The sequence below is a fragment of the Humulus lupulus genome, chromosome 1 (assembly GCF_963169125.1).
Source record: "Humulus lupulus chromosome 1, drHumLupu1.1, whole genome shotgun sequence".
NCBI classification, from domain to species: domain Eukaryota; kingdom Viridiplantae; phylum Streptophyta; class Magnoliopsida; order Rosales; family Cannabaceae; genus Humulus; species Humulus lupulus.
This window is the reverse complement of record NC_084793.1, coordinates 6,796,416-6,810,747: the sequence shown is the minus strand read 5'-3', so window position 1 is coordinate 6,810,747 and position 14,332 is coordinate 6,796,416. Positions and strand designations below refer to the sequence as shown.

Below are 14,332 nucleotides of genomic sequence, written 5' to 3'. Positions count from 1 at the left end.
ACAGTCGGCGAGTTGTAATTTTTACACTATAATGACCATTTTGGATTGTAAATAACTTGTAAACGCTTTTATGGGCCCATGTACAATTTAATGTTTTAAATAAAATATATCTATTCATTTTAATAGAATTTTTCATCCTGTCCTATTAATAACACATAGATGCACGTTTATAACCTAATGACTCGTTTAGCGAGTTAAGCACTATTTAAAGTTCACAGTAACGATCTTTAAGTAACTAGGGTGTTACAATCAAATTCACCAAAATGACATTGTGAGATACAATAGAAACTAAAAATAGTTAATGCATGTATACTACTATACACTATGACTTTTTCTATTCTTATTCTATTCTATTATTAATTTCTTTTTAAATATTATTGTAATTTATATATATGTCATGTAGGTATGTAAATATATATCCATGTTAATGTTGTGTTTAGATGTTATATTTGTACAGACTATTCATAAAAATATTTATATATACTGTAGAACTGTAATTCTTTCTATTATATATATATATATATATTAAAAAAAAGTGAACTAGCAGTTTTTATTAAAATTATAAACAATATTTTACCCTAATATTTTTAATACATTTATGTCATACATTATATTAAACATCTTTTATTTATTTTTATGATATTGTTTATTTATTTAAAATTTATATGATAATTAAAAAATATATAATAAAAATAAATGTATATTTGAATAAGTATATTTATAACTTTAAAACTAAGCAAACATGCATTGCACGTAGCTTCTACCTGATATATATATATATATATATATATATGAGTCATATTATTATGTATATACTTTGTACATGAAATTGTATAGAAAAAATGTATGGTAGGATACTATTCATTCGAATTGTAGTGTAGGGAAGATATAATCTTAAATATTCATTCCAATTGTATGATCATAAATTTCATAATGAATCATGTACAATCTTTATAAATAATTTGGATTGAATCGATACAAAATACCCTATTGTAAAATTATCCAAAAATATATAATATGTTTAGCATTTTGATCCAATAAGGAATTCACTTTCTTGTAATGTTTTTGAACTTTTTATTACGAGTGTTGTTATTTGACATTTTAAGGTCTCCAATACCATATGAGATGATACTTTATAGTTGATTAGTGATAATTTATAATACTTATCAAATTAAAATATGCGGAATCCGATATTGAATTGCACCAATAATAATATGTTATTTTCTTGTGTTGTTGGGTATACCACATGTGCAATAATCAAATTATTAAGAATAATGACATGTTCACCAAAACATTACAACAACTGATGTTGCATTATTTTTAAAACAATGAGTCTCACCCTAATTAAATTTGATTAGTTAAATAAAATAATCACATAAATTATTATAATATTTTAATACATAATTTTAGTATACATATCATTATTCAATTATTAATAACGATTAACTAATATTTTCTTGTATTTTTAAAAGGTTTAGAGAAGATTGCACAACAAGGATGGCTATGTGCACCACTGTCTACTCTACATGCTACGAAACTTATCCACTTATAATTTATTCACATTTCTACCCTCATTTATTTATTGTTTTATAAAAAAGAATAAAATAATGAGCTTATTATATACACAAATCATGGTTTAGTACTGACGCCACTTATATTTTAATAGCCATAATGAAGCTGTTAAGCATGATTTTCTACATCAAGATAAACACAGTTCTCAAAGTCAACTTACTTTTTAAGTCAAGAAACCATTTCCTGGAAATTAATAATAAACAAAGTGGAAAATGCAGTGCAGTCGCATTTGAGTTGTCCTTAGTTTTCACTTCTTCTGTTTTTATATTCACATATATATATATATATATATATATAGAGGACACTTCTACGTGAATACCTAAAATGCTGTGTGACACTGCTTACTTTTTGGGTTTCCGGTTCGCCAAAAGTTTTTGACTCAATTTTTTTTTAAGTGGTATTTATTGTAGTTATTATTATAAATTTTTAAGAAATTAGGAATAATTTAATGTATCGAAAATTAGGTTTAATAAGTTGTTGCATACGTGACTAATTTTTTTTATGCATGTAAAAAATAGTCTGTTTGAACTTAATTTTCGGCACTATAAATCATTTAAAATTTACTGAAAATTTGTAGAATGCTCTAAATAATTATAATATACACACTCATAAAAAAATTACTCACAATTGAGAAACACAAAATATATGCACCAATTTTTAGGTATGCATCATAGAATTATAATATATATAAAAAGTAACGATATGTGTACCACAATATGCACTTAAACATTATATATAATAGTGTGTCACTACTTTTTTAAAGAGTGAATCATAGTTTTAATAAATGTTATTAGTCATACTAAAGTACTACCTTGCATGTAAAATTTAATATTTGAGTAAATATTTTGAGTTCTCCTATAATTAGTCATATATAAATATTTATATTACGTGAGAGCCTTCGTAGAAAGGCATAGCAAATTTCGATTGGCATTAATGGCTTACTTCAAAATGTCTTTTGAAGTGTAAAATTGTATATAATATTAATAATCATTATTGAAGCGCGTCTTAAATAATCATTACTGACTAAATGAACCCAACTTGCTCTTATTGAAAGCTTCAACTTGTGTCATTTTCACTCTGAATTTTCTTGGCTGAATTCAATATGTTTTGAAATTGTAGAATTGGATTTATTATAAACCTTTTTTTTCTCTCTGCAATGACAGAGAACACAGTTACCAAAATTGAAATGTGAATGTTTTGATTCTGAGAGTCATGAATGTGAACATTAGTTTTTCTTTTTCCTTTATAAGAGGGTGAAAACAAAATCCAGTTTTATTCAGATCAAGCTTCACAAACTGAAGTCAACACCATGGGAAGAGTTCCAAGAACTCGTTTCTCTCTTCTTGTTCTTCTTCTGCTTAACATTTTTGTGTTTTCTTTACTTCCATTGAAGATTGCTTCCTCACCAAGAACACAAGCAGAGGCTCTTATAAGTTGGAAGAAAAGCTTGGAGTTGGAACCATCTTCTCTGGATTCATGGTCCACCAACAACGTCAACAATCTCTGCAACTGGACCAATGTTGTCTGCGATGGCTCCACTGGAGAAATCTCACAAATAGACCTCTCCAGTATGGACCTGAATGGAACTCTAGACCAGTTCAACTTCTCTCCATTCCTTAACATCACCGTCTTCAACCTCAACAACAATGTTTTCTCTGGTTTCATACCAACAGCCATTGGTAATCTCACCAAGCTCACTGTGTTGGACTTGAGTGACAATGATATTGAAGGACAGATACCAGTGGAGATAAGCCGGTTAACAGAGCTTCAATATCTCAGTCTGTTCAACAATTTTCTTGAGGGGCCAATCCCTTACCAGATCAGCAATCTACCAAAGGTATGGTACTTATCCCTTGGAGCAAACAATTTGGTGAATTCTGAGTGGTCAAAATTTTCAAGCATGCCTTCTTTGACCTACCTTGATATTTATTTGAATCAGTTTAATTCAACATTCCCAGATTTCATATCAAAGTGTAGGAACTTGACCTTCCTAGACATGTCTCAAAACAGTTGGAAAGGTTCAATTCCAGAGTCTGTATTTTCCAATCTGGGCAAACTCCAATCTTTCAATCTCACTAATAATCAATTTAAGGGACCTTTGTCATCAAACATTTCAAAGCTTTCTCAGCTCACACACCTTCATTTCCCAAATAACCTTCTCGGTGGTGAAATTCCTGAAGGAATTGGTCTCCTACAAAATCTTGAGGTTCTTGAACTGTATAACAACTCCTTTAGTGGGAGTATTCCTTCTTCTATTGGCCAACTCAAGAATCTCTTGCGTCTTGATCTTCGCATGAATTCGTTAAACTCAACAATTCCTTCTGCGCTTGGTTCTTGCACTAAGCTCGTTTACTTGGCTTTGGCTGCAAATGGACTCGGTGGAGAATTGCCATACTCATTATCCAATCTGAATAGTCTCACAGATCTTGGCTTATCTGATAATTTTTTCACTGGCACTCTCTCCTCTGTCTTGATCTCCAATTGGACTGCTCTCACCTCACTACAATTTCAAAACAACAGCCTCAGTGGGCAAATTCCTAAAGAAATTGGGCTATTGAAGAATGCCACTCATATTTTCCTATACCAAAATAACTTCAGTGGTCCAATTCCCTCAGAGATTGGAGACTTGAAGAAACTAGATAACTTGGATCTTTCTGGGAACCATCTCACTGGTCCAATTCCATCTTCTTTATGGAACCTCAAAAACCTCACCTCTGTGCAACTCTTCTACAACAATCTGGTTGGAACCATCCCACCAGAGATTGGAAATCTAGAATCACTGACAACTTTTGATGTTAACACCAACAGACTCTCAGGAGAGTTGCCGGTTAACATTTCCAGCCTCAGCAACTTGGTGGGGTTCTCTGTTTTCACCAATAAGTTCACAGGAACAATCCCCAGAGACTTTGGGAAGAACAGTCCTAATTTGAAAGACATTAGCTTTTCAAACAACTCATTTTCCGGAAAGTTGCCACCATATTTGTGTAATGGGTTCAAGCTAGTGACTTTGACTGTGAACAACAACAGCTTCACGGGACCATTGCCCGAGTGCCTAAGAAAATGCACCAATTTGAAGAGAGTAAGGTTCGATGTGAACAAATTCACAGGCAACATCACCAATGCTTTTGGTGTTCACCCAGTTCTTGAATCCGTCTTCTTCAGCGACAATCAATTCGTAGGTCAAATTTCAAGCACGTGGGAGCAATGTGAGAATCTCACCAGACTGCAGATGGGTCGAAACAAAATCTCAGGTAAGATCCCACCTGAACTGGGGAATGTGAAAAATTTGCAAGTTTTGAGCTTAGAGTCCAACGAGTTAATTGGGGAAATTCCAAGTCAACTGGGAAACCTTAACCTGTTGTTCCAGCTCAACCTCAGCAACAATCATTTCACTGGTAGCATCCCTCGAAGCCTGTCCAAGCTATCGAGGCTGCAAACTCTTGATCTGTCTGCGAACAATGTTTCTGGGACCATACCAACATGGCTCGAGGATTATAAATTTTTGTCGAGCTTGAATCTCAGTCACAACAAGTTTTCTGGTGAAATACCTGAAGAGCTTGGCAACTTGGTCTCGTTGAACTACATGTTGGATCTCAGCAGCAATTCTTTCACTGGAGAAATCCCATCAAACTTGGCCAAGCTTTCATCACTGGAGATCCTCAACGTCTCACATAATAAACTCTCCGGCAATATCCCACCGTTTTCCGGAATGCTTAGCCTAGTTTCGGTCAACTTCTCCTACAACAACTTGACGGGTCCAATCCCAACAGGAAAAGCTTTCCAAAACAAGAACGCCTACTTGGGAAACCCTGGCTTATGCGGAGACACTGAAGAGGTCAACCTCAAACGATGTAGCCCAACGTTAAACAACAAATCAAGCAACAAAACGACGCATATTCTTATAGGGGTCCTTGTTCCCGTATGTGCTTTGATAATACTTGCCAGTGTGACTGTTATAATTTGCTTATTACGTCAGAAAGGCAGACTCCTCGACGACGAGAACCGAAGCTCTGACAGGTTCGACAACCCCGAGTCATTTATATGGGAAAAAGAATCAAAATTCACTTTCCGTGAAATTGTTAAGGCCACTGAGGACTTCTCCGAGAAATACTGCATTGGAAAAGGAGGATTTGGTAGTGTGTACAAGGCTGTTCTATCTTCGGGTACTGTTGCTATCAAACGTTTGAACGTGTCCGACTCGAACGAAGTCCCGAAGAGCTACCGCCAGAGTTTCCTTAACGAGATAAAGACTTTGACTGAAGTCAGGCACCGAAACATCATAAAGCTATGTGGATTTTGTTCAAGGAGGGGCTGCATGTACTTGGTGTATGAATACATACAGAAAGGAAGCTTGGCAAAAGTGTTATATGGCTTAGACAGTGAAGATCTTGTCTGGGAAATAAGAATGAAAATCATTCAAGGCCTGGCTCATGCGCTTGCTTACCTACACCATGACTGTTCTCCTCCCATTGTCCACCGAGATGTCACCTTGAACAATATACTTCTCGAGTGGGACTTTGAGCCTAAACTGTCTGATTTTGGCACAGCCAGAATGTTGAACCCTGACTCTGCTAATTGGACTACCGCTCAGGGGTCATATGGCTACATGGCACCAGGTAAATTTGTTTGACAAATCCTTATATAAGCACATTGTGTTTACAATATACCCTTTACTGATTTTTGATCATTTTTTATCATGAAATTCAGAACTGGCGCAGACAATGCGTGTAACAGATAAGAGCGATGTGTTTAGCTTTGGAGTTGTTGCATTAGAAGTAATGATGGGAAGGCACCCTGGGGAGATGCTAGAATCACTATCGGCATCAACAAGAGCATTGTCAAATGGTACTGAATTGCTTCTCAAGGATGTCTTAGACCAGAGGTTGCCACCTCCTGATGGAGAAATGGCTGAGGCAGTGGTGTTCATGGTGTCTGTAGCCTTGTCGTGCGCTAGAACCAATCCGGACAGGAGGCCAAACATGCGGTTCGTGGCACAAGAACTATCGGCTCGCACACAGCCTTACCTATCTGAACCCTTTGGCTCCATTACCATGAACAAGTTAACGGGCTTTCGAAAGTGAGAAGAAAATGTAAGTAGTGGTGTTTTTGTTTGAGCAAAAATTAGCTCTGTAATATGATATGAGTAGATACAGACCTAGTTTAGAATTGTGTATAATCTTATAATTTTTTTATTTTTTTTTAGCATAAAATAAATTAATAAGAGTGGAGTGAGTAGTCATCAAATATAAGCTTGTATTGCCTGAATAATCTCTGGGATTTTCGCCAGATTGGTGAAATGTTAATTAGATTCTCGTGAATGGAACTTTTTCTGTCGAGAAAAACTATTTTCAGACATTATATTATTGTTTTGATAGCACTTGTTATGTCATGTACTCTTTATAAAGAATAAAATTGATTTTTGTCACTAACTATTACCAATTATATTATTATGCCCATTCAGTTAGTTTTTACGCCATGTGAATAATTTAAATTAAAAATAATTAATTCAGAAGATTAAAAAAAAATTATAAATTATAAAATCTATTTTTTTTTACTTTTTTTACTTATTTAAAAATGATAAAAATTAAAAAATATATTTTTTAAAATTATGAAAATTAAAATATATATTTTAAAAAATTAAATTATTTTAAATAAGTAAAAAAATATATTTTTATCATTTTTAAATTATTTTTTTATTCTTTTGAAATAATTTTAACTTAAAAAAAATAATTATACATATGGTTGTGATGTGTCAATAACTAAAGTGCCAAATCATCACTTAGTTATGTTAGAAAATAATTACACAATAATATAACAAACTAAAAAAATTTAGCAGCCATAATAGTTGAGGTGTAAAAACCCTTTATTGCAGGCCTGTATATAGTTTGACCTGCTAAAATTATTGGATGCTTTTTCAACGTATTCTTAAAACAGTGTTTAATGCTTTTTGGAATTCCATAGTCAAAGAATAAGGACACGACTGACTTTATTTTCTTAAATGAAATGTTGACTATGGATCAAGTGTGGCCATTCTGTGATTTTAATGGACTGACCTTTCCTTCATTCCCATGCACATGGATGTGGTCCATGAAGACTGTGCATACTTTTGCTTTCATCTCCACAAAGTTTATATCATAGTCATAGATACAAAAGGATCACATTATGCCTAGAGTAAATGATATTCTTTTCTCTTTTAATGCAGTGTACATATTTGAGTGGTCCCTTTGCTTCTCCTTTTCATTAGACAACTTTTTTATGATTCTACAATTGCAAAATAATAATGCAGCACAATACTACTTGTTGAAATTAGGGTTTATATATTTTTTTTTTGCAACATGTGTTTTTTCTGATTACTTATTTGGATTTTGTATTTTAAAAAATTTATTTTTTGACTTTATATTTTGTAAAATTGTTCAAATAGACTCTTAAACTCAATTTTAATGAAGACAAAATTGAATATAACAACACATTTTTTAAGCAGAATGATTTTATTTTTGTTCTGAAGTGTTAGTTTGGTAAATTATTTGTGATTTCAGTTGAGAAAACTTTGACCAAAATTAGATTTAGAGTTCTATTTGAAACATTTTACAAAATATAAGGTCCAAAAAATAATTTGTCAAAACACAAGATCCAAACAAGTAATGAAACAAAATACAGAGTCCAAAAAAATATAAACCCTTCAAATTACATATAGGACCATTAAATGAACTCACTATGTAGGATTTTATTTAAACAGACAATGAGTATGATTCATTGCAATTCAGAATTACTTTCTAAGTAAAAACTAGTAGGAGAATGTTATTGCATGATTACTAATTAATGAAAATTCTTGAGGTAAATGTTATATATTTATCAGTCATCTTTTGAAAACTAAAGAATGATAAGTAAGAAGAAATAACAATGAAAGAAAGATTACGACCATATACAAATATAAGCAAAGTGAAACAGTCAAATTAATTAAAAAGGATATTATTTTGGCATATGGATCAAAATTTCATAACAGTTCTGGTTGAGATACATAGTTATATGTAGTTCCAATATATTTTCAGTATTCCTAGCTACATATGCTCAAGTCACTCTTGGAAACTTATTAACAAATCAAATACTTGTACAAGAAAAGGTGTCATGGAAAATAACTGCACACAAATTCATCGAAGAGGAAGGTCTAGCACTCCACCCCACATTGTTTGAGTATTGGTCCAGTTTGCTTAGGCAAGAATGGATCGATTCGAACCCAAATCAATGAGAAGATTGAAGCCATAAGAATCGACCAAAGCACAACAATGGTGGGAGTTCTGTTTTGTCTTCCCATCAAACCTTTAAGGAAGGGGTAGAGATGGAGAATGACCCAGAAGGCGAAAAACAGCTTCCCGAACAGAGGACCCCATGAACCATAGCCATTGTTAATGGCATCAGAAACTCCAGCAACAACTCCCACCATATTTATTATTATAAGGGTGGTTGGTGGGATAAGTAGAGTGGTCCATTTGAAGAGGTAGAGCTCCCCAAACTCAGCGTCATCGGCTGCCTTTGATGTCACTGTAAAATTGGTGTCAACTCCAGCCAGGACTTTGAGGAGGCCTTGGAAGACAGCAAAAAGATGAGCAGAGACACCACCAATGACCCAGAATTGCTCATTACGCCACCAGTCCTCGATGCTGACACCACTCCATCGGAGCTCAAGAACGCCAGTGGCAATGATGGAAAGGAAAAGAGCCAAGAACCATATGCTAGCAAGATTGTTAAGCTGCAACAAACGGAATGGTTTTGTGATTAGTGATTGTAAGAGCTAACCTGTGTTCCAATTTAACAAAGGAAAGAGTTTTGAGCTTATAGCTTTACATGTATATGCTTGGTTACCTACCGTTGGGATGATGAATTTTCCGGTCAGAAGACAGATAGCAGGAATGGTGCAGTAGGCAATTAAAGGGATGGAAGTCCAAGGGTAGACAATGGTGTTGGTGTAAGCAAGTCTTTCGAGCAATTTTAGTTTTCCTCCCCAGCCATACCATAAGGGGCAGTGACGACTAAGAAAGATTTCGACTGAACCAAGAGCCCATCTCAGAACTTGATGCAACCGATCTGATAGATTTATAGGAGCTGATCCCTTGAAAGCTGCTCTCTTTGGCATGCAGTACACTGATTTCCATCCTCTACAATGCATCTTGAAGCCTGTCAGAATATCTTCAGTGACTGAACCGTAAATCCATCCAATCTGCCAACCAATTTTATAAGTAACATTAGCAAAGAAGATGTCATTAAAATGATAAATGATGTTGGAATTTTCATGCAACACTATATATTCTTATAGCTTTGCAGTAAAGATTACAATGGTTCTCACCTCTTTGCCCCATTCAGTTTTCTCCTCATAGCCACAACTTATAACATGGATGGCCTCCTTGATAAGTGTTGTGCTATTTGTCCCTTCTGGAAGGCCACCGTCTTCCATAAGAGTGGAGGCTATGAAAACAGGTGATTGTCCGAATCGTTTCTCGAAATTTTTCTGTGACATGAGCGATGATTTCTCCAACTCTTCATAACCCTCAAGCCCTTCTTCAATTTCTTCAAGATCAAACATGTTTTCGCTCCCCTTCTTCACATAACTCTTTCCCATCTTTTTCTTCTTGTATAATCCCCCAAGCAAGCTTGACAACCCCTTCTTCTTAGTCTTCGACTTCAACTTCTTTCTTGAACCACCACAACAGCAGCAGCACCATGAAGGCCAGCAGTCACATGTCATCTTTGGCCTTTTTTCAGACACCGGAGGATCATAGCCGTACAAAGCCTGCCTATTGAAGACACATCCAGTACCAACGTACACTGGTCCTTGGATCCCATCAAGACCTTTCATGTTGATCTACAATGAAGGCAGAAATCAGACAATGAGCTAAATTTGATAGAACCAGAGAATACAATCACACACACTTAATTTATTAATATCACTTACATCAAAGAACACGGTGTTTCTATTGGCATATCTATCATGACGATCAATACCGTCAAACCTTTGAGGAAATTGAACATAACAAAGCTTCTTTCCCAACTGAGGATCCATTAGAAAGCACATAGCTTCCCTCACGGCCTTGCTGTTGTTAAGGTAGTGATCACAATCCAGATTCAACATGAACGGAGCATTTGTCAGCACAGCTGAAACTCGAACCTAATTAAAAAACAATCAATAATCCCAAGTTATTAAGCAATGCTAACAGAATCAATCTTCTTCTTTTCCCTTCAAAAGCTTCGTTTAAAAGATAGCTAAGTACTCACCAGAGCGTTCATGGCACCTGCTTTCTTATGATGTTGATAGCCGGGGCGTTTCTCACGAGAGATATACACAAGACGCGGCAGTTCCTTACCTTCAACATCTAGTGCACCACCGCTTCCCAGCCAAACCTACAGAGCAATGTTTCCATTATTATCTATTGGGATATCTATTTCTTCAACAAGAATAAGCTCAAAACATATTGGAAGTAAACCTTTTTCATACTCATTTTCTTTGATCTTTCTCCCAAATAATATCAGAACAGTTCTATAATCCAATAAATATATAAATATAAAATGATTTCCAGTTAAATCTGTAATATAATAAACCTGAATCATTCCGGGATGATCACGAGTAATGTTTCCAGGCCATGGAGAACCATCCTGCATCACCCACCCTTCTTCTGGTTTCTTCAGAGCTTTAGCCACCAATGCATTAATCCTAACCTTGAACTCCTCATATTCTCTCTGCAATACCACAAAAAATCAATTAACCATTTTGATTATAATATAGAACCAAACAAACAACAAATTTCCATAATCCATATCTCTGTGTCCTTACCTTCATTGCTCTCCTTTCCTTAACAAAGCTAGGATGAACCTTATCCCTCAAGTAATCAATCTTCTCAGAGAAGTAAAACTCAGGTGCTCTGGGCTCAACATTATGCTTCTTACAAAAAGGAACCCATCTCCTAGCAAACTCAGCCGTCTCAGCCAGCGAATCGAAAAGCAGCATGGAAGCACCGTCGTCCGATACATAAGCGCAAAGCTTATCAACTGGGTAATCGGCAGCCAAGATGGAAAGAACCGTGTTGGCCGTAATGATCGGAGGCTCCTTGAGAGGATCGACCGAACTGACGAAGACGTCGACGGGAGCGAGTCGATTGGGCTCGCCTTCGCGCTCGAACCGAATCGAGAGGCGGTCCAAGTAGGTCTCGCGAGTAATAGGGTTCCATTTGGGAAACTGATCGAGAATCCAAGAGAAGGCGAACCAGATCTCGCATATCACAGAAATCAACCACAATGGAAAAGCGTCCCAAGCCGGAGTCAAGATCCGAAATCGGAAGAAGAAGCAGAGAATCAAGAGACGGAGAACGATGACTATACGGTAAGGACTGATTAAGCTCGATGAGACTGGAATTTTTCTCCACAGTGGTTGTCGAGCTTCGGCCAATCTACAATTATATGTATATTATCATATATCTATATACATTAAAAATGGAAATGTGGCTATATAGCTATATATATATACACATATATACTTACAGGTAGTCATCGTCAACCTCTTGATCATTGTTAGCATCGTCATTGTTGAGAAGATTACCTCTCCTTTCTTGTTTAACCTTCCATTTTTCTACTCTGTCTTTCCACTCATCGTTAGTGTAACCTTCTCTTTCTCCTTCAAACTCCTTACCAGCAATCACTATCGATTCAATTTTAAATCAAATCAGTTCGTGTTAAGAAAATTAGATGATTAATTAACTAATAATTATACGTGCTTAATTATGATTACCACTTCCTGCAACAGACAAGGCTTGAGCATTCCATTGCTTTTTATCATTACTATTATTATTGTTGTCTTCAGTATCCTGTAAATTCAAATTTATATATACATAAATATGATATCAATATCATATAAAGAATCAATCATCAAATTATATATATAAATATATATATATTACCGAACTAGCGAAGTGATTAACTAGCTTATGATCATCAGAATCTTCCTGACGAGCATAAATGTTTTTCCTGAACTCATCTTCAATATCTTCACCGTCCAAGCTTTCATCGTCGTCTCCAGCTACTCTTGGACAACCTATAGTATACACATACAGTTACAATGCATATATTTATATTTGGGAATTTTCGGGTATCATTTTTGCACCTAAGTTTGAAGCAATTTTTTATTTTTGGTATTTAGATAAATTATAAACAAATTTGTTCGTAAGATAATGTACAGTATAGTTATATCATGTATGTATTTGTTAGAGAAATTTTGAATAATTTATCGTTCTGAAATTAGAGTTTACACTAACTATATTTCAGCAAAATAAATTATTAAAATTTCTAAAATAGGTTATAGTTTGTCCAAGTACCAAAAATAAAAAATAATAATACAATAGGGATAAAAAAGATGCATCTACCTAAGAAGCTCCATTTATATTTATATAGAGAAATTAGTGAATTTTTTATAAGTGTAAAATAAATTTTTTGATTTATGATTTCAACATTGTAAATTATTAAGAAATTTAAAAGAATTAGTGAAATATCTACTGCAACGTACACTTTCATTAAAAAAAAAAATGGTTTATAATTTGTCCAAGTAACAAAACATAAAAAACGTCCGCATCTACCTAAGAAGTTCCATTTATATTTATATACAGAGTTGATGTATTCTCAATTTTCACACTCAAATTTCATACACAATGTATAATTAATTTCAATAGTACTTATACATTATACATTTATAGTGTTATTTGATTTTGATATTGTAAATTAGAAGTATACATATATATATGAGGATAATTATTTGGTAGGGTGATTGTCATATAAAAAAATTATATAGCAAAAGAGAAACTATATATATGTATATATTTATTTACCTTTGTGACGCTTGTAACGAGTGTTGCAGTGAGGGCAGGACTGGTTACCGTCACTCCTCTCGTAATCGTAACAAGGTCGACAAACGGGGAAGTTGCAGACATGGCAGGCGGCGAAGAGCTCTCCATTTTCTTTGTATCCAATCTCATCGCCACACACTCCGCACGTACTTGATCTCGACCCACCTCCTTGTCGACTCATCTGATCATCATCATCATCATCATCGTAATCACTATCAAATTACAACAATATTATATATATATATATATATATGTGTGTGTGTATAATATAGGTACCTCGGCAGCAGCACCACCACCTTCGACGGCGTTTCGGGAACCGGCGGCGAAACCAGCCATGGATGATCGATGAAGCTATAATATTGTGGTGAAGAGGAGGAAAGATGGGGTGTTATTATAGAAAGATATATGTGAATGGTGACAATGGCAATGGCATGGTGTGAGGTTGAAGCAGAGGGAGATCGATCTGATGAGTCTACCAACTGTGAGTTGGGAAGTCGATCGTAAGTTTGATTCTAAGAGACGTTTGGTGATCACCATATATTAGGTGAGAAGAGATATCCATGTGTGTCTTTCTTTGCTTTCATTCAAAGCTCTCTCTCTCTTTCTAATAACTTAATTAATTATAAACAAGACAATTAATTTTTAAGAACTGCATAAATAAATATATAATATGAAAAGTAGTTTTTCAATGGTTTGATAATCACTAGTTTGATAAAAAAAAATTAAAAAACATGATAGTATGGTATTTAATATTCTAATTAAATCTATTTATGTGTTTATATGGATGTATTTTTAAATTAATAGTGAGAATTTAAAAAGTAAAATGAGAAAATAAAGTGTTTTTTATATATATTTTGTTGTCTAAAAATGAAAAAGAA

The 14,332-nt window shown here is 34.4% G+C and overlaps 2 protein-coding genes across 2 annotated transcripts; one reads left to right on the top strand and one right to left on the bottom strand.

The window, feature by feature from the left end:
• Positions 1 to 2,636: 2,636 nt before the first annotated feature.
• Positions 2,637 to 6,927, top strand: LOC133784564 (MDIS1-interacting receptor like kinase 2-like). Its single transcript, XM_062223861.1, has 2 exons — positions 2,637 to 6,188; positions 6,280 to 6,927. Exons 1-2 carry the CDS (start codon positions 2,882 to 2,884, stop codon positions 6,651 to 6,653), a joined length of 3,681 nt encoding a protein of 1,226 aa, XP_062079845.1. The 5' UTR covers positions 2,637 to 2,881; the 3' UTR covers positions 6,654 to 6,927.
• A 1,598-nt stretch (positions 6,928 to 8,525) lies between these two features.
• On the bottom strand, positions 8,526 to 13,868 carry LOC133784571 (cellulose synthase A catalytic subunit 4 [UDP-forming]-like). The gene is made up of 12 exons (XM_062223868.1): positions 13,731 to 13,868; positions 13,437 to 13,635; positions 12,516 to 12,649; positions 12,347 to 12,422; positions 12,100 to 12,256; positions 11,396 to 12,008; positions 11,164 to 11,301; positions 10,840 to 10,965; positions 10,520 to 10,732; positions 9,914 to 10,429; positions 9,437 to 9,787; positions 8,526 to 9,319 (listed from the first exon to the last, which is right to left on the bottom strand). The coding sequence occupies exons 1-12, from the start codon at positions 13,788 to 13,790 to the stop codon at positions 8,738 to 8,740; spliced, it is 3,165 nt and encodes a 1,054-aa protein (XP_062079852.1). The 5' UTR covers positions 13,791 to 13,868; the 3' UTR covers positions 8,526 to 8,737.
• Positions 13,869 to 14,332: the final 464 nt, after the last annotated feature.

Bases quoted from the DNA above. Each gene is read 5' to 3' on its own strand.
- LOC133784571 (XM_062223868.1), bottom strand. From the start codon at position 13,790: ATGGCTGGTTTCGCCGCCGGTTCCCGAAACGCCGTCGAAGGTGGTGGT. The intron at 10,430-10,519 runs GTAAGTGATATT...CCTTCATTGTAG, and splicing joins GAAACACCGTGTTCTTTGAT to ATCAACATGAAAGGTCTTGA. The intron at 9,320-9,436 runs GTAGGTAACCAA...CGTTTGTTGCAG, and splicing joins GAAAATTCATCATCCCAACG to CTTAACAATCTTGCTAGCAT.
- LOC133784564 (XM_062223861.1), top strand. From the start codon at position 2,882: ATGGGAAGAGTTCCAAGAACTCGTTTCTCTCTTCTTGTTCTTCTTCTG. The intron at 6,189-6,279 runs GTAAATTTGTTT...CATGAAATTCAG, and splicing joins ATATGGCTACATGGCACCAG to AACTGGCGCAGACAATGCGT.